The sequence below is a fragment of the Xylocopa sonorina genome, chromosome 5 (genome assembly GCF_050948175.1).
Source record: "Xylocopa sonorina isolate GNS202 chromosome 5, iyXylSono1_principal, whole genome shotgun sequence".
NCBI lineage: Eukaryota > Metazoa > Arthropoda > Insecta > Hymenoptera > Apidae > Xylocopa > Xylocopa sonorina.
In genome coordinates this window covers 12,939,181-12,958,982 of record NC_135197.1, presented here as the reverse complement: position 1 = coordinate 12,958,982, position 19,802 = coordinate 12,939,181, and the positions used below count along the sequence as shown (strand labels likewise).

The 19,802-nt window shown below is 33.9% G+C and overlaps 3 protein-coding genes and 1 long non-coding RNA gene across 7 annotated transcripts; 2 read left to right on the top strand and 2 right to left on the bottom strand.

Moving 5' to 3' along the window:
* Nucleotides 1-794: 794 nt before the first annotated feature.
* On the bottom strand, nt 795-1,102 carry LOC143423619 (uncharacterized). The gene is made up of 2 exons (XR_013101843.1): nt 970-1,102; nt 795-866 (listed from the first exon to the last, which is right to left on the bottom strand). It is a non-coding gene; the product is annotated as an uncharacterized LOC143423619 (long non-coding RNA).
* Nucleotides 1,103-1,329: 227 nt separating this feature from the next.
* Nucleotides 1,330-2,825, bottom strand: Dysb (dystrobrevin binding protein dysbindin). Its single transcript, XM_076894869.1, has 5 exons — nt 2,539-2,825; nt 2,140-2,429; nt 1,775-1,930; nt 1,571-1,711; nt 1,330-1,513 (listed from the first exon to the last, which is right to left on the bottom strand). The coding sequence occupies exons 1-5, from the start codon at nt 2,592-2,594 to the stop codon at nt 1,425-1,427; spliced, it is 732 nt and encodes a 243-aa protein (XP_076750984.1). The 5' UTR covers nt 2,595-2,825; the 3' UTR covers nt 1,330-1,424.
* Nucleotides 2,826-6,115: 3,290 nt separating this feature from the next.
* On the top strand, nt 6,116-13,427 carry LOC143423460 (uncharacterized). Its single transcript, XM_076894818.1, has 9 exons — nt 6,116-7,237; nt 7,363-7,466; nt 8,673-9,121; nt 9,189-9,484; nt 9,585-10,763; nt 11,105-11,394; nt 11,672-12,080; nt 12,153-12,254; nt 12,336-13,427. Exons 2-9 carry the CDS (start codon nt 7,370-7,372, stop codon nt 12,673-12,675), a joined length of 3,162 nt encoding a protein of 1,053 aa, XP_076750933.1. The 5' UTR covers nt 6,116-7,237; nt 7,363-7,369; the 3' UTR covers nt 12,676-13,427.
* Nucleotides 13,428-14,831: 1,404 nt separating this feature from the next.
* On the top strand, nt 14,832-17,158 carry LOC143423821 (uncharacterized). 4 transcript variants are annotated; one of them, XM_076895409.1, is made up of 3 exons: nt 14,832-14,895; nt 15,535-15,855; nt 16,132-17,158. In XM_076895409.1, exons 2-3 carry the CDS (start codon nt 15,568-15,570, stop codon nt 16,720-16,722), a joined length of 879 nt encoding a protein of 292 aa, XP_076751524.1. In that variant the 5' UTR covers nt 14,832-14,895; nt 15,535-15,567; the 3' UTR covers nt 16,723-17,158. The 4 variants fall into 4 exon arrangements, with proteins under 4 accessions (XP_076751524.1, XP_076751522.1, XP_076751521.1 ...); XM_076895407.1 differs by lacking the exon at nt 14,832-14,895 and adding an exon at nt 15,071-15,189; XM_076895406.1 differs by lacking the exon at nt 14,832-14,895 and adding an exon at nt 15,071-15,323.
* The last annotated feature ends 2,644 nt before the right edge of the window (nt 17,159-19,802 follow it).

Below are 19,802 nucleotides of genomic sequence, written 5' to 3'. Positions count from 1 at the left end.
ATTTCAACATAGTACGATACATTATAAATATGAGATGTTCCCAATGATATCAAACGAATAAGAATATATCATACTCTTATTCAATCTTTACAATTGCCAACAACGTAGATATAGTATTTGATCTCTACTCTCTATTGTATAAATTGGTAATTATTATAAAAAAATGTTTCAAAATTAATGTTCTAACAGATAAGATATTTGCATTTATAAAATGTATCGTAACTTTCATATTCTGCAACATGTACTTTATTTCCATATGTAGTAATAAAAGTAGAACAAAAAAATGATCGATAACAATTAGATAAAAATACACTAACTGTAAAAATATAATAGAGCACACTTATTCTTTAAAAATCAGTCGAACGTTAATTTTATAGCATATCATTTTATATCGATCGAAATGAAACTTGAATAACAAATGTAGACATTTGTGATTTATCAAATAAAATATTCTTGGAAAATGTACATAAAATCCTGTTTATACTTTATTACTTTATCGGTTATAAGATTTTTCTACATACATTCATTTTATTAGCTTTATTGCATTTATGTGTTACATGCACATATATATATATATACATACATTTTACTTTAGTTTTTTACATTAAGCAGATAGTTCTTTATACTTTCCTTCCTCTAACAATTCTTCATTAGTTTTCATTTGTATTTCTCGCATTGCTGGCTTAACTTGTCGGTAATAAACAGCTACTTGAAATATCACAAATAGTGTAGAAACTACTGTGGTACCTACGCAAACCCATACAACCCCCCTGTGCAGTTTATCTAAGATGTAACTTTTTTGCCTGTACTTTGGTATCATCTTTACTTGAATAGTTTCAAGATATTCACAAAGAAAGTTTATATACCTAAAAAAAAAGCATGTTTATTAATATACACGACATATTTGAAGGTTATATAAGTTCTATGTAATTTATAACTTCTATATTTTTAAATGTATATGACAAGCACCTCTTCAAAAGTATTAGAGCAATATAATTATACTGTTCGTAAAATATTTACTCTTTTATTTTATATTTATCTCTGAATTATTTAACGTTATAGCTGCCGAATACGGCGACCAAAATTTGTACGTGAACTTTGATATGAAGTGCCCTCTACAAAACTAAATACCAAAAACTAAGCCCAACATCGATTAATCTAATACAAAAAAAAATAAATGTTAAAGGTACTAGAAATTACGTGTGTTTCTTTATAAATTTATTTTAACTGATGTAAATCAATCGCATTCCTTGTATTTTTACCGATACTTTATTATATTTTTATCTCATTTAAATTAAAATATAAAAATTACATCTTTCTATAGTATTATCACCTAATTTTTGCAAAATTTATACAGATTTTTACATATTTCTCTATACATGTAAGTAAATAAGATAATTTTAAGGAGGCAAAATACTGAATTTTTAATTCTCTAAGAATTCATCAAATATTGTTGAATCTACATCCAAAACTATCTCATCCAATGAAGGCCCTTGTTGTGCTACCGGTAATTCTAAAAAGAAACAATTTTCAGGCATTTGTTTGAGATATTAATTTTATTAAAACGTACTTGATATAGATCCTGTTGCTTTATACTCCTTAAGTTGTTCTTTAAATACTTCATCAAACGTTTCTCTTCTTTCTTTCATCATTTTCTGCTGTTTAAGTTCATATTTTGATACTCTTTCAGTATGTTCATTGGCTAACTTTGCTAAAATTGATTGTATTTTTTATGTTACATTAATTACAATATTCTGAATGCTATATAATATACCTTTAATATCATTTAACTCTGCAAGCTTTTTCTCTTTATACAAGGCTAATTGAAATTTGTGATCCAACTGTCTACTTTGCAAATCTAACATTTCATTTAGATCTTCTAATTTATACAATGCACCTTCTACTTCTTCAAACATTTCTTGTAATGTTCCTTTAACATTAATAAATGTTTAAGTGGTTAATTTCCAACATTTGCACGAACTGTATTTATGTGCAACACATATTAACTATGTTAAATTTATTTAAATAATTTATCTGTGTTTATATAATTCTTAATAAAGTATTAATTATTAACTACATCATAACACTTAGTTAATACATGTTTTCACAACTGTATTCTATCTCTTGAAATGGAAATACCTATTTGGTCCATAAGATCTTGTATCGCATTGTTGATTTTCGGAATATAAGCTAAAGTACTATTTAAACATGTAATGTTCTTCCATTCTTGTTCAAGCTTTTCATAAATTGTACCTATTAGTTTATCAGCTTCTTGAGCTTTCCCTGCATTCTCTTCCGCTAGTTCATGTAGTTCATTCCATTGCAATTGAAATCTATGCAAGATATCTGCTCCTGCATTGTAATTAACATTCCTGATATTAGTGGACTTTTTTTGTTTCGGATTTTCAACAACAGTTAATCCCCTAATACTAAAATAACAAAGTTAATGTACAACATGTATATCTATATACATAAAATACACGATAAAATGTCTTCAATTATGTTTTTTATTTAGATAAAGTTAAAACTTTTGTTTACCTAGCTGATATACCCTCTTGCACGGTTTGAAACTTATTACGTAAAGTACCGAACATGACCACAAATCGTTGTTTTCTTTGTATAGTTATACTGTTATATTCATTAAAATACTTTACACCTGTTAGTGTTATTGTAAGAAATATTATCAGAATTTAATAACTGTATGTTATTAAGTATAGTATAATCATATACTCGTATGCAACTCAATAAACTGAGTTCTTTCCATTGACACATTCAATAGAAATGAAGATTGTTTATAATATTTTATATTTATAGATTGTAACAAAATAATTGGTTAATGTTCAAATATCAATATCAGATAATGCTCATTAACCATAATATTTGTAGTGAAAAATTCTTATTATGAATATAGTACTAAAATAACCTCTTTTTGTAAGTCACTGATAACATTTCGTTTAATGTTATTCATATGACATTACATGTCGAGATTAAACATTTTTTTGTGCAACAAAACTAATTACAATTTTCAAACATATAATACTAGACATTAATTATGAACACAACGAGTGTCAATTTAATAAAATTAAGTAAAATATAATAAAAGATGTTATTCGACACTTCGCTAAAGATTTCTAGATAATCTGATCATATAATTAGTTTATATAAATCTTAATTAAAATACAATATGTTTTGTTTAATCAAAAATACAATAACACTGTGCAGTTTTTTTTAAGTTGGTGATCCTGATACGCAATTCGCGTAATATATATACACACACATACACACATGCACACGTGCACACAAGCCACATTTGAGATTAGAAATAATAATTGCTTTTCATACAATAGCTATTGAAAAGTATGCTAAATTAAAATACATAAATATTAAGAGAATGTTGAAAATAACAGTATTCTATATAATAAATTATTAATACTCAACACATTATTGTAATTCAATACAAAAGGTAACTTTTATTTGTAAACATTTTAGGTTACGTGTATATATATTAAATACAGATAATATATAGAAATGTTAATGTATTTGAATAAGCATTCAGTAACATTCGACAATTAAAGAATAAGTGTACAATTAGATACAAATTTGGATACAAGGTTTTTTTTACTTTTTCAACAAATTTGTACTTTTTGATGGTTACAAAACTCGTGTAGCTTCATAAAGTACGACACGGAACAATTTGGCAACATTGCCAAAGCTTAACTCCCTCTCTTTGACAATATGACTGCTGCCTAGCAACCTCTGAGGTCAACAAACGAGGTCAAATTGCAAATTATTCGTACAAGAAAAATTAGAGGATGAAGGTAACGAAATGATATTTTAGATTATGTTTAATTCATCTGAATTGAAATTAATTGAAAAGGAAGGAAAGGAAGGAACGATAAAACTTATTAATATTAATTTTGAAATAAGATTCTAGACTGTAGATATCAAGAAAACTCAATAATTCATACAATTTTGTACAAGTCTTTCTCCTGATGGTACATTACATAACGGTGAATCGCTGTAGAATAAGGATGCAATTGGTTAAAAATAAAAGAAGAGAAAAGTAAGTTTTGTGTTAATAACATCTACAAATAAAACAGTTATTATGGAGGTACTTTGTATATGGTGGAACTGCAGAACTGGATGAATACTCATATCCCCTGTGTTGCCAAGTTTCCCTTTACCTTCGAGTTCAGTGCGTAATGAAGCGAGAATAACATTAATAATAATAGTATTATTTATACTCTAACAGCTATTTTCTATGAAATAGTTCATTCTGATCTGATTTATATATTTCTTGATTTACTTGTTAATTTTATAATTCTGTATTCATGTTTATGTAGAGAGAAGATTGCGAGGGAGAACTTTATCATCCTTGCAATTACGGGTTCTTCCATTTATAACCTTGAACAAGTCGTGAAGCTCTATTAACTCGAGGCTCCATCAAAATCATTATCTTCTCCTGTCCCTGCTAGGCAAGCAATGAGCATAACTTGAGCAAACCTCGTCAGGAGGGTCGAGCTTAGAAAGTTGTGCGCAACTCGCAGTTAAACCAGATTTGCGGGAGGAGGTGATGGAGAGGGAGGAGTAGTCAGGGATGTTGGGTCAGCGTACATACATATCCAAGTATCCCCTTTCTCCTTGCATCAAGTTAGACTGCTACTATATCGTGGTGAATTCGTCTTTTCCATAAAGATTACCTTACTGCGCATACTAAATAGCACGACTACGGCGCATACTAGTAGGAGTTGCCAACCAAAGGACGAGTCCATGGTAGGGATGAAATCAATAGTCAAGCATTCCGCGGAATGAGAATGTCAACTTATATTTAACCATTCAACTGTTTGTTTGAGTTTTATTCGGTAAACAAAGGGCAAGAAATAAAGGAGGCTGGACTTTCGAAACGATAGTAGGAAAATTTCCTTTTTTAGATTTTTCAGCTACACTTAAATAATGCGTTAAGAATAACATATATCTACATAAAATAAATCATTTTGCAAATGTGTCAATGTCACATTACTCAATCTAGCTGCGCATGTGTTACGAAAGATTTTAATATGAAAATAATATTAACAATTTCTAAAAATTGTAAAAATCATGGAGAATTCATTGGTACCGTTTGCTTTAACAGGTATAACAACCGAATATGGAATTCTATTGGAACAAAACGTAGAATTCCAAACCAGGGTGGTTTGAGTATCTTTATAGAAAACTGAACAGAACCTGTTACGATCAATAGATGCCAGATTCGGCCGTTTTCGACATGTTCCGTTATATTCCCCTACTATATTCGTTCCAGCCGACCTCCAACCATTCCTGCCACGCCTTTTTCTCATATATTTTTCCGGCAAAACCGGTTATTTCAGGTATTTGTTTTGGTGTACGCTTTTCCATGGTGAAGCTATACGTGGACAAGTTTTTCTACACCATCACACCAATTCCAAACCTTAATTTTTCATTTGACAGAAAGAATACAGTTCAGCAAAGCTTACAGCAAAAAGTGTTCTTGAGTTTATATCGAATCATTTACGGAGAATACAGAAGTAAATAGTATAAAGTATACTGAAAAAGAAAAAACAAAATTCATAAGTAAATATATACTCAAGAGATGCACAGAATGATTAGATAGATATCCTGATTCTCTTAAGACCAAGGAAATCATTAGAAATTATGGACACGAACTGTCGTGGTTTCCATACAACTTTTATGTACAATAGTTGACAGGTAGCAATTGGATAGTTACCGATGACGATTTTGTTGGAGAACTGTATGGATTGAGGACAACGTGGAACATTGGAGGGATAGCAAAGAGAATACGGAGAAGAGAGAGAATAGAAGTTAGAAAGAGAATAATAACAAAAAACAAAAGAGAATTGACTGGTGGAAGAGGAAGGGAAAGAGATGGGTTGTTACTAGGGAGTAGAGGGAAAAGCAGGGAGAGAAAGAGAGCGAGGGATGGGAATTTTACGGTGATGTTCGAATTGCGCCTGCGTCGACAGTACTCGCTATGAGCGGATTGGCTCCCTACTCATACTTGAGTGCATGTTAGGTTGACTTAATTTCAATTCGGGCTCCTTCTCTACCCTCCCCCTACTCTTTTTACCTCCAACATACATTCCGGGCTGTCCCTTTTGTTTTGTTGGGCTTTGCTCGAAGGGCATATCGCGATGTCGCAATACACATCTATTCCTCCGTCTGTTCTAAGTAACTAGAAACATGCAGCGGAAGTGAACCCACCTTGATCTTCGATAAAGAAGATGCGACGGTGGAGGTAAAGAAATCAAGAAGGAGAACAAGAGAGTAAGGAGGAGGGAGAGGGGAGAGGAGAGAAGTGGATAAAGGTAGTAATGGTGTGCAGTGGAGGAGAAGTTAGACATACGAAGACAGGAACGTCGGGAAGAGAAGAGAGAAGAGAGGGAAGCTTGGCGTTTGCAGCGATCGGCGCACGCTACCCCGCGCGCGCGCGCGTTCTTACAAAACAACGCATCTGAACACTCTGAACCCGTCGCTGAACGCGCCTCAACAGTTCGGCACGAATTCACATTGAGTTGATTATCCTGACGGACGCGCGGGTTTCATCGCGTCGCCGCCATATTGGCGGCTCGATATAACACGTACTAATAATAAGTTCAGATTGAGTACGGTAGGCATCGCAGTTGACGCGCCGATTTTACCTTCGTTGAATATCGCTACTACAAATGTGCCATAAACAACGTAGTGATCATTGTCAACTACTGACAGCCATATTTAACTATACATAATAACCCGAGAAAAACTGCATCATATAAACATCAATAGGCCTATTTACCATTGTCTCCACTTAATTTTCTATCTATCGAATAGATCGTGAGTTCACCTTATTTTGAAGTCTCAGCGATATCGACGCCAAATCAGAATTAATCGATTTAAAGCAAATCCAACACTTTCACACAGTCTGACGCATGTTGAAAGTTTATGTCGTGTTTAATTGATCTTATTATCATTCAACTTTTCGATTCCAATCGTAAACATCTATCAACATTTCTCGTTAACTTTAAATAAAACAGTATATCTTGCGATTAAATATTTTTGCGCGATTCTAATTAATTTTATCAGTGACTAAAATATATTATAAACGTGTAAAATCTGTGAACTGTTTATCGCAAAAATTGATTAATTATTAATGAATAATTATTTAATTCAAGATAAATTTTTCTTCATAATCTCATGATTATTTGCATTGTTGATAACAATGCCTGTAAGTATGACATACATCAATAAGTAACTAACTATAACAATGTTAGTAATATTATTTAAAAATAAATTTTATGTAATGATTATATTATGTAATAACAAAAATGGTCAATGATTATATATTTACAGATTGGAAATGAACAATCCATTGGATCAAGATTTTAAGGGATTTAGATTTTCTGAACAAAGTAGGATTTGCAAGGACGATGCAGTGGACGATTTACAAAAATTTGGTATGTTTCCTCGCACGATACTGAATACAAATAAAACAAATGATATATGGGAATCAAAGCAAACAATATTAAAGTTTAACTTTATGGTTTTAAGTTTTTTTCATATTCGAGCTAATACAATTCTGTTTAAAACTATATATTTATACTTAAAATATTACTCTTAAAAATAATACTTTCTGTAACTTCTATACTAAAATCTATACTTTTCTTACTTTTAGGAACTAATTTATATATTGTTGAATGTATATCTGAACAAATTTCATGAATTTTTATCTTAGAAACAATTCAGTGCTACAAAGAATGGCCATTAAGAACTCTTGAGAACAGGTTAGGATTTTGTTGATAGTGAATCAAATGTACGATAAAAGTCGAGCTTTTTTTGATAACAAGCATTTTTGATATAACGTAAATTTTTTTTATGAACTTTGGTAGAACGCAAACATTGACGTTTTCTCTTTAATTAGGGTTAAGACGATAAAATCGGATAGAAACTTCACATGATTGTAAAAAGTATCGCATTACCTTCTTAAATTGCTTCCTGTAAATGATTAACAGTATATATGAATTATTTCCTTCGTTAAGTAATATTTCCATAAATTGATGTGATCGTTTAAGGCCGGTAAAAAAAAAAAAAACAGTTTATGCATAATCACGAAGTGCTCTTTGATACGAGCTATATTACGGCGGGAATGTTGCGCTAATATGAAGCGAGCCAATGATATTCATTCTTTAGACAGTATCGATTGGAGAGACCCGTTTTCAATTCTCGGCAAAAGCAAAGGCAATTATCTCGCTTGCGCTAGGTTATCCACTGCAACCATTTTGCGTGAACACTTGCTGTTGCTGCATATACATCAGCATCGATTGTTTACATCTGTTGTAACACTGGGAACGCGCGTTGATGTACCAATTAAATTTTGAAATATAAAACGTGCATGGATAGAATTGATGCGTAGCTTTTACGTTCGATTAACGGATAAACATATTGGTTAAATCGATTTGACAAAAGATACGAAAGCGCGGCAAATTATTCAGTCTGCATTTTCCTCGGATGTTCTTGGTCGAATAGGCGGTTAGACATTCTGCTCTAGTGTTAGTTGTTTGTTTTCGTACACAAAACGAATTATTCCTTTTTAGTGAAATAATATTAATACCAGTGCAATTGTCTAGATGCCTTGTAATTTTTGGGTGTACTTTCTATTTCAGATAAACACATAGATGATCAAAATTCAATATTCTCTTTACAACTTTCGTTGTTCAGTTGCGAGATTTGTAGAAAACAGTTTGCAACAAAAAAACAGCTGCGTACACATATCCATACACATTTAGGAACACCGCGTATAATTTTAAGAAAAGTTACAAATCTGAAAAGCATTAAGAAGAAATATAACAATACGTACTGGCTGGATCCAGAGAAGAATGGTTCTCTAAAATTAACACTGAAGAAACAAAATTCTACAGATCCTCTGAAACTCAAGCTGAGAAAGTCATCCGAGTCTGAAGATTTTACAGTTGTGAAAAGCAACATTAGTCTAGAAACAGAGCATAATAGACGAGGAGACGTGGCCGGTGCAACAGAGAATGATCAAAGACATGAAAAAGATACAGAAAGTTCGATTAATCAGCCGTTTGAAAACGTGATGGTAGAACAACAGGTATGTGGCAACAGTAAATTGAATAAGTAATAATTAATGCAACTCTATATAAAGTTGTTACTAGCAGGATGAGTATGGGAGCATTAAATTTAATACTGATGAGCACAATCCATTGGAAGAGAATGATAGACCATCCATAGATGTGAACGAGGGTGATTCTGGTGTAGGGAGTGATATGGCAAATCCATCTGAGAAAGAAGATCAAAATGTTGATGATCTACAAGGTCCCCTACAAAGCACGGATCACTATGACAATTCAGATAAAAGACTCTCAGAGACAGAAGATCATGAAGAGTCAGATGCACTGGAAGCAACGTGTAGAGAAACGATTGAAAATTTAAAGAAGCTCGGTGAACAATCTGGGTAATATCGTGTATTAAAAAGATATATATATATATATATATATATATATTTCTTTTTAAAATGAAATATTTTTACAATGATCTTCTGTTTATCATTTCAGATCTAGGTCTATTAGGCAATTAATTGACAATTCAGAAGAGGATGATGATAGAGATCATGAGTCCAATATGATACGCGATTTAGAAGAGAATCCAGCTATTAGTATCATTTCAAAGTCTTCTACATTTTCAAATCATGCAACAGATTGTACAAGAGTGTGCGAGGAGGAGGATAAGCCCGAAGAATCAGCAGAAAACACAACTGGTTTTAACTGGAATCAATTATCTACTAATTTATCAAATAAGAATAATGAAAGTTCCAAGGAAAGTGAAGAGCAATCTGAGCAGGGGGGTGATAATAATATTGAAAATGCTGGATCACTTTTGCAAAATTTGATCGAGCATCAAAGACATAATCAAAATGAAGCATTGTCGAATAATTTACCACCGGAGACTGAATATGTTTCGTTGGAAAAGTTAGCGGAGACTGTTAATACTTGTCGCGTTTGTAACGAGAAATTTAAAGATATCGCTCACTTGGACGAGCATCGAAGCAAAGCTGGACACTATCAGTGCAATATACCGGAATGTATCAACCTTATATTTCATTCACCATTGGAGGTTTCAATGCATAAGGCTCAAATGCACGGAACACCTCTTTCTCCGAGTGTAAGCCAGTTATCACCTCATTTAAATACCGGCTCGCCTCATTTGAACCAGAATTCACCTCATCTGAGTCAAGCGTCTCCGCAATTAAATACACACTCGCCTCACGCGGTACCAATGGAATCTCCAAATACACCAAATTCTCAGCAAATAAATAGAAATTCTCCTTTAACATCTCCACATCAAACAAACTCTCCTACATATAATACGGCAGCTGGTGCTGGCCAACAGATAATACCACCTGTTAATTTCGAGCAGTTACCCGCTCCCGTTCAACAATTAGCTCAACAAGTACAACGTATGCCACTTCCGCAAACGCAAATGCCTCCAAGTCTTCCACCAGGTGCTAATACTATGATCCCTGGCCCAAATTATTTTGTACAACCACCAGGAAGACCACCGCTGTACAGAGTTCCTGGTCCACAGGGCATGCACTATCCTCCTCACATAGCACATTTATACCCACAGTACGGGCCAGGTGCGTATCCGCAAATGACCGCACCGCCACAAATGCATCCCCAATTGTCTCAACAAATTTCACGCGGGAGATATCCTACTGTTGCTCAAACTAGTAGGCAAGTACCATTAATGTACCAGCAATAAATTAGTTTGTAATCAAAGTCGAATACACGTAGAAACAGAGAAATATACGAAATCGAGGACGATATATGTATTTGAAAACAAATAATGGAATCGGATATGAATGTAGCTTTCGAAGTTTACTGATACAATACTCTGAGTATTTTGTTTACCAGATGTGCGATGAAGAGTAACTCTTTGCAAGTGAATAACAACTTCGATTACGCTCATTAAAATTACCATTGTATTATACATGTATTCGATTTAGAGAAAACGATCATTTGTTTCTACTAAATAAATTATATTAAGCAGTTCAATTTTCTGATACGTATCGTAGGGCACCGCGAGTACCACAAACTGCGCCAACACCACGGCAACGTATGAAACGTCCTATGCAACAATCAATGCAAGTACAACAGAACAATTCTGCCATAAAACAACGTCGAATGGATGTTTTATTGCCAGATAGGAATGAAGACGCAGATTGTCATGTTATTGCACAACAGAAACGTAACGATGGTTTGCCTGTTATACAAAATGTTCAAGGTGCTACTACTCAACAGTCGAACAGAAATGATTCTACTATACATCTTACAGATTCTATAACTCTTAGTGTTAGACAACCAGGTACTTTTAATATTGACTAAACATTTTTTCTTATATATGTGTATATTACACTATTATATATGATTTTTTTTATTTGAAATACCTCTTCTAAGAATTAGTTTTGGTACCCAGAATAAGTTTTCATATTTTTATCAAGATTTTTTAAGTTTACTTTTGCGCATTTATTTGATATGTTCATTTAATTATATTTTGGAATCAAATTATGAAAATAATACTTAACTATTCACAGAAGAGGTGCATTGCAAGAATAAAAAAGTCCTATTTTACTAATCTAAAGGTTCCGCTCCAGCTCAAGTGCAGAATACATCGGGTGTTGGTGGCAAGAAGTCTGACGCCAAGGCTGTGGCTAATGTACTGGCAGCCAGAGGTATTACTGTTACTCCAGCTGCAAATAAAAATAAATCAAGTGAACAAAACAAACAGCAGATCCCTTCCCAGCAACAGCGGGCTACACCTTCACAGCAGCCTTTGCATGTTACAGCGCTCAATCTGAATTCTGCTATTTCTATCATACCAGCTAATTCACAAAAAAAGCAACAGGAACAGGGCCAGTTTGCTGTTCCTCAGAACAAACAGAACAAAACAGCCGTGAATGAAGTGGAGAGACCGCCAAGACCCCCTACTGTAGATTTAACGCAAGATACGCCACCGCAAATGCCAGTAGTTAGACGTGGAAGACCTCCACGGTAAGATAAATCAACAGAATTCTCGGTATTTTGTTCGAATGACAAAGAAAAAAGAAATATAATTTGTTCTAGAGCGTTGCTTATTTGTCAAGTTTGTGAGAAGAATTTCCAGAACCAAGAAATGTTAACTCAACATATGGCTACTCATCGTGCACCAAGTAAACTACTTCACAAGTAAGTTAATTTAATACTTTCTTCGCGTAACCATTCTGTACATATATATATATATATATGTATAATGATGTTTGATACCAGGTGTAATCTATGTCCGGCCCAATATCCAACAGTTCAAGCATTAACAACGCACAAACAAGCGTATCATAAAGAGGTTGATACTGTAGCACAAAACGGTGGTGCAGAATTAGCGCTACCTGTTGTAGATTTGAAATCTCCCCACGTGTTAAACCGTTTATCAAATCTTGGTATACAAAGCTACATTCCGCTGTCGCAGCTTAGTGCTCAAACGGGCGGATATTTTGGACTACCGATAATCACGATCGATGGTCCACGAAATCCTAACACTTGCAATTTAGGTGCGCTTGGTGCTACATCTATCCTAAGTCTGGGTCCTCTTAAACATTTGTCAAACAGGTAACTGTGGAGAATTTTACACTTGGCCTATGTTATTTCCGATATTTTTATTCTCTCCGTCACTTTCATCGGTAAGAGTTACATATTATGACTGCATTGTTTGTTTAAAGACTACTTGTTTAATATAACAGACTTTTATATTCCCTGTTTTCTAGATCGATTATATAGTACAGACTCGAGTTGTTTTCAATTATTCTATATAACAAGCGAATCCGCCAAGTTTTGTTTCTTTTTCTATATCGTACATATTTTTCGTTCTTTCGTTTTGGATAATTTTACTTTCCTCCTTTAATTTAAATAGTTACTTTTAGTTTATACAATTCTAAAGCAATACAGTATTTGTAACAAGGTTTCAAGAGGTGTTCGTGTTACTCTAAAATGATATAGAACAAGTTTCGAGATATGCAATCATTACGAGAAGATTAGTGTACGTGTATATGTCATATATCATTACGGGGAAAAAGTTCTTCAACGCACTGTTCGAATTGTGCGTACCACTAGTATATTTTTTTTAATAAAGACACGAATGAAAACTGGTCGAATGTATTTTTGCAGAAGTAACTTTCTGACGATACACGCGACACAGTTAAACTATGGTTCCAGCACGTAGTGCCACTTTCTCATTAATGTACCGGAATTCATGTGTATAATGTTTCATCTGTTAAGATATGCAGTCGTAAGAAATCCTTAAAATCCTCGCGCACAGATGTAGAATGAAGAATCACTCTCAATTTTTACGTTTATAAAAAATTATATTGATTTCTACTAAAAGAGTATAAAATGAAAATGCAACCGATTTGAAAAGTTTTGAATCTACCATCGGGAGCATACTACATATAAGCTATGAAAATTACAAAGGTACCTAATTATTAGATTCGTTCATCTAGAGAATTATAATGTATCTTGACTACTTGAAACGATAATTATATCACATGGTGTTGTTAAAACGCGTCCATTCTTTAAATAAAAGATCTATAAATCAGAAAGTTTGCAGGGATAACACGATGAAACTATGTGTTAATTATTTTTCTGTCGGACAGTTTCATTTCGTGTTCATGCAGATTATCGAGATATACTACCGGTTGTAAATATATTTTGTAAAAAAAGATTACGGTTAAAGCATAAATGCTCGTTTGTACTTGAACTCTATACAATTACTAATAACTATGTAAGTGATACTTAAAACAGCCAACGTTTATTCTTATGAGATCATACGCGATTTTTATTTATTATCATTCCTGTTAAAACATCGCTATATGTAAATAATTATCATTCTTTTGACAAGTTATGTATATTTTAAAATAAGAATCCGTTCCGTTTAATGTGTAGAAATGCAAACGGTTACTAAAAACGTGCAAGAACTGATTTAAAATAACGACATTGTATATATTTGTATGATAATAAAAAAAAAGTGAAGTATATAATAATTTTAATGAAATCTAGTTAGTTACACAACTAACAAGGGGGCATTATGCTTGTTCTTAGTTTCTAATGAAGATCGTAAAGATTCGTGGAAAAAGAACGAATCTTTACTACTAAATTCTATATTGATTTAATTGTTAATTTTGTTCGAAATATTAGTTTTACAGGATTAATGGTGAACATGGAATTGTCGTATTATAATTTTTAATAAGCGAAATGAAATAAATCTTTAGGAGATGTGCTAATATGAATAAATTAATATCCTTCCTTGTCATTTTAATCTCACAATTTGAATTTATATCGAATTTAACGTCGCACTATTGTCGAATTTCCATCGATTCTGTTAAATTTGAATAGAGTAATGGTTACTGAATCTACCACTGTATTCGTTGAGATCTAAATTTCTATTAAATTATAAAATTGTCGAAAGAGATATACAAAAGTTATGATTAATTATTAAAGATTTATTGTCATTGATTATGTGCCTTCTTTCTATTTACTTAATGTTTTGTAAATAATTAAATCATTAATCTTCACCTTGTTTTGTAAGTGGTCCTATATAAGTAAATCGAATATATTTTAAGTAAAATAGGAAAGTTAATATTTTTTATTCAATATTCGTTTATTTCGTTTCATCAGTATAATATGTTCACCATAGTCTAATGTAATTAACAGGATAGATTGTGATTTTATTCAAATTTTCTATTAGATTATGATTCTGGTGGTTCACTTCCGTTTGTTGGTGCAGAACCGCGGTTTCGAGTGAGTTATTCAAGAGATCTTTTAATCGCCGTTTTGTAATGTAATTATATTTTCTTTTACTTCTGGACCTTTTATTTTATACTTTCAAGCATTGTCTATCATTAATTAAGTATTATGTACATATTGGATTGTGTATATGCGAATATTTACGAAATTATGACTTTCGTTTCAACATAGTGTTATATATATAACCATAAACAAGGTGTAAGATAGATTTAAGCGTTCAATGTATTTCTATACGACACGTTCCGAAGGATCGCAAGTTCCCTTATATTTTAGTAACATTTTGAACATTATCGACTTAAAAATATCAGTACACATAATTGTTATACACGTTTGTACTTTCTAATACCCTCTTTGTACCATTTACGGAAGCGATATTCAAACATGACACTAAAGTCTGTCACTTGATGTTTAAGCAGCGTTCGAAAAATAATTTTTTACCGATATTTCTTGTAATTCTACTTTGTACGTTTTGTGTTTATTATAACTGAACCTTTAGTTTCGTAAGACACCCTACCATTTTCCTTATTACCAATAATTAGAAGTTTTCGGGTTCTATTATAACCTATACTTGAGTTTTTTTTTGTTGGCTGTTTTATGGTTCACTTTCTATCTTGTAATATACCTTGTAACCGTTCAATTAACATAATAATGGCTTATCCTTTCTTTATTACAGATATTCTGTACACGTTGATTTGAAAATATCGGTATGAGTGCTACATTGAGTTCGAGGGCTGAACAATATTTCTATAGTATAAATCCTCTGGCGCAAAGAATTGGAGAGGATATAACTGCGACTAAGGAAGCATACGAGGGTCTATGGAATACGTTGAGCGTAGCAGAAAAGAATCAAGCTATTAATGAAACCATAATTCAACCAGAAGTTGCGTTGAAGTATACTTTGAAGAAGCCTGAACTTATTAAAGAGTTACCAGAATGGTATCCAAAGCTACGCATTCAGACTGGAATGAAGTATGTCATTGATGAGACTGGATCTGTAAGTATACAGTTAAGTTTGTAGTATTTTCAGTTACAATAACATAATTTCATTGTGAATCAAATGACGCGTTGGCCGAATAGTCGAATGAAACTGTCTACTGCTTGCAATCAGGAAAGTTGCTTCATATTTAAGTTTATTGTTTATTAGGTGAAGAATTTTAGTTGGATAGCTGAACGATTGAAAAAGTGCAATGTTTGCGAGACGTTACTTTAGATAAGTGTCGATTTAAAGTTTGTTGGTTAAAGCAATTTTTTTTTCACTATAACATTATAGACATTACGGTGGCGTGATGAACATTCGGCTCCATTCTCGTTCATGACCCAATCGCAAATGAATCTCAGCGTAATAGATTCGAACGAGGATGTGAAGTCGAAATTAATAAGAGCTCAGTTTGGAGAATCACCACACTTTTCGAGTCCAGCCAAATCGCAGAGGAACAATACGAACTGTTTGAATGATCCTTACACTTCCGCACATGCGATTAATCGGTTTCAATCTGATTGTTTCTCGAGTAATATATTCGAGGACGACCAGTGTAACAGTTTATTGAACGGCAACCTCGATAGCGATCATTCCGGAAGCATATTTGCTAAACTGATGAACAAAACGTCGTTGCTAAAGTTGCAAAATAATTTGGCAGATGACATGGAGAGTTTAGTTAGGGAAAGGGACTCTGATACTGACAAAAGTCAGTCGAATACTTTAGTCGTAATGTCGCGTACAAAATCGAGCGATATTAATGAATCGACAGCTCTGTTAGAGACGCCTAGCTCTTACAGTAGCTTTCAGTCCTCTCAGTTGAACCAAGAAGAGGAGGAGAGGACTATACCGAAAACTGGTTTTGAATTTCTCGATAATTGGTAGGCAACTTGTTGCGACGTAAGATTCAAATGATTACGTTCGTGTTAAAATCGGTACTATTACTTACTAATGTAAAATTGTATCGCATCGTGTTCGTACAATTTTAGTTCCTAAAACGATGATGTTCGCATCGGTGTAGATTAACATTGATTTATAGATATTATTTGTTCTTTAGAAAGTAGTAGCTTTAGTTTTCCATAATGGTAGTTTTGTGATCTCACGATACTCTCGCGAACTAATTTTGCTAGGAAAAGAGTGTTGGTTGCAGATGAAGCTTAACCAGAAGTTAAATATATGCATATCGAATATAATAAGGTTTCCATATAGCGTATGTAAATTCTATATTGCTAGGATGCTGTGGTTTTTCATATGTAGATGTTACATACAAGTGTTTCGATTTCTATACATGGAAGAAACCGAGTGAAAAGACATTTAAGGGGGTAAAAAAACACTTGTTTTTATATACATGTAATATTTTATTATTCAATTTATACTTGCAGTTTTATTTAAAAATATTTTTACGATTTAGTATTAGGAAGTACTTTCTTAAGATAGATTATCCCGACTGTCGTCTGTGTGTGCGTGTGTTATATCTATATCATAAAAGAAGGAACCATCGTTTAGATACACAAGAGTATAAGTATTTAACCGAAGACTGAAGAGGCTATTTCACTTCATTTTCTTATCACGTTCGTATTCGATATAATCGTTAAATGGTTCATTAAGCGAACGTTAATACTTTTTACATAGACTGTGCTATTCAGATTCGATCATTAAGGACGTATACATAGTCTTCGTAGAATAGTAATAATTTAGAATAGTTACTGCCACTTGCTCTCTTCCTTTTTGTTTCTCTAAAGGATAAAATAACGAACAAAACGAAACACGTGTACGTGTTCGCGAGAGATGGGTTGTGTTTTCAGTGTGCGTTCATAACTGAAAAATGTCAACATTTTTATTGAAATATATATATATATACATATACGTATATGTATATATACATTACTTATTATACAGTATTTTAGAAGATTTTATTATATACTATATTTAAATACATGAACTCGTGTATTGTATGATAATTACGTGAAATCAATAAGTGTAATCCGATAAGGTTCAATCCTTTCTGGAATTCCAGTTTTCACGTTGTCCAAAATCCCGAGAGCCAGACTAGTAAAAAAATATTTGGAAAATTATCACGTGTCCTTTGCGCCGGGGAACTTTGAAACAATCCATACCTTCGGTTCTGGGTGATTGAATGATAGTTATATTTTCGTCTCCGCCGCCGATTTGTCCGACTTTCGAGTTATTATAATAGCCGAGGATATTTTTGTTCGCTTGCGCGATGCAATAGAACTCCTCTAGATCGGTCGATCTTGTCAATTTGGCCTCTGATTCTTTCTCGAAGGGTGACACCAGTATCAGACGCCTTTTCGACGATGCCCTGACTGAAACTGGTGACAATCCTTTCGTCGTTTCGCCGTAAAAGTATTTAGAAATCCGCAACCTTTCAAATCAAGTTCCCACCCTATTTACCGTTTCTGTTCATTTTATCTTCTGATGCACCCTTGCTTGTGTTTTTCGATCCGTAAGACACTCTCTGCGACAACGTGGTCAAACTTTTTGATTGGACGTTCGATCGATTACTTTTATCGGATAAAGATCGGCCAGCGATACCTGATTCGGTTCTATCCCCCGTTCCCACTAAGTCACCCTGATCTTGCAGAAGATTATCTACGAATCGTTGGTCGATGATTACTTTACGTTTCTAAATGCTTACGAGAGACATTATTTAACATGGTTAATCCTTTACGTACAGATGAATCGCATCGTTTTTACAATACGAGGAATACGCGTAGTACTTAAAGGGCTAATGAAAATGATGCGATTAAACCTTTTTCCTCTGCTTCGTCCGTATCCACGGGACTGCATTTTCCAAAACCAGAACATTTTCCGCCATCCACACAGTTTTTTTCTTCGCTGTTCCTTCGAAAACCCTCCTCGAGCTTACCGTCGTCCATTGGCGAACGCGAGACACTGCCATCCTCTTGCGCGTTCTCCACGCAGCACTTGTATTGTTCCATCGCTTGGCGTTCGAGCTCCTACAATAACATCGGCGTTATGTGCGTCTTTCGGTAACATTCGTGCCTGCGTCCGTGACGGAGATCGAATTCGATTTCGACTTCAGTCGCCTTAGTGGTGTGTCGCAGTGAACACGCGCGTTTCGTTTCGCTCTAATAATTTTCGGCAATTTACACGGCGTGTGGTGATCATAAACGCGACCAATGGCTCAGAGGAGGCGATCGATGATCAAAGGTAAGCGAATATAAGAATAAAGTGTCATTACTTGATATTTAAGTGCCAGAGATTCCTCTGAGGTTCTGTATTGTTCCATTGCTTGTTGCTCTAATTCATCGTATCTAGTATTAAGCACACAATGTACAATATTATTGAATGAAATCGTGCGATCCGCTGTAGAGATTCTCGTGCGTATAATTCGTTGCTATCGTCGTATTTAAAGAAATATTCTACGGAATCTCTGGGCGTTTTTTAATGTCAAACACAGCGATCAAGTTCACGTTAACGTTAATAGTCGAGTGGAATTTATCGGAGATGCGTGTTAGCTGCTGAAGCTTCCTGTACCTTTTCTCGAACACGTTCTCCAACATGGCTTGGTTCACCGAAGCGTTGGTCAGAACGTCCCTGTACAGCCTCCTTCTGTTTCGAGTCTCGTTCTTTTCCCTCTCGTTGTGCATCCTCGCGTTTGATCCTTGGATTTCCGACTTCGAACGTTCGCTGTTCTTCGAGCTGTCCTTCTCCCTTCCGGAACTGGAGGCTTTCCTACCGGTTTTCGCTTCGAAACTTCTCAGTTCGGTTGCCAGGGTGTTGGCGGTGACGAATTCGTTCTGTTTCAATGAGTAATTTTTGTCCAGCCATTGGAGGACTTCCGATTCCGACTTGGATCCTCGATTCCTCGTCTCGAGGACGTACGAATGCTTCTGATGGGAGCTCTTCGATTGGCCGCGATGCGCCTTCATCGCGTTCTTTGTCAGCAGTATCAGATTCTTAAAATCTACCCCCTGATT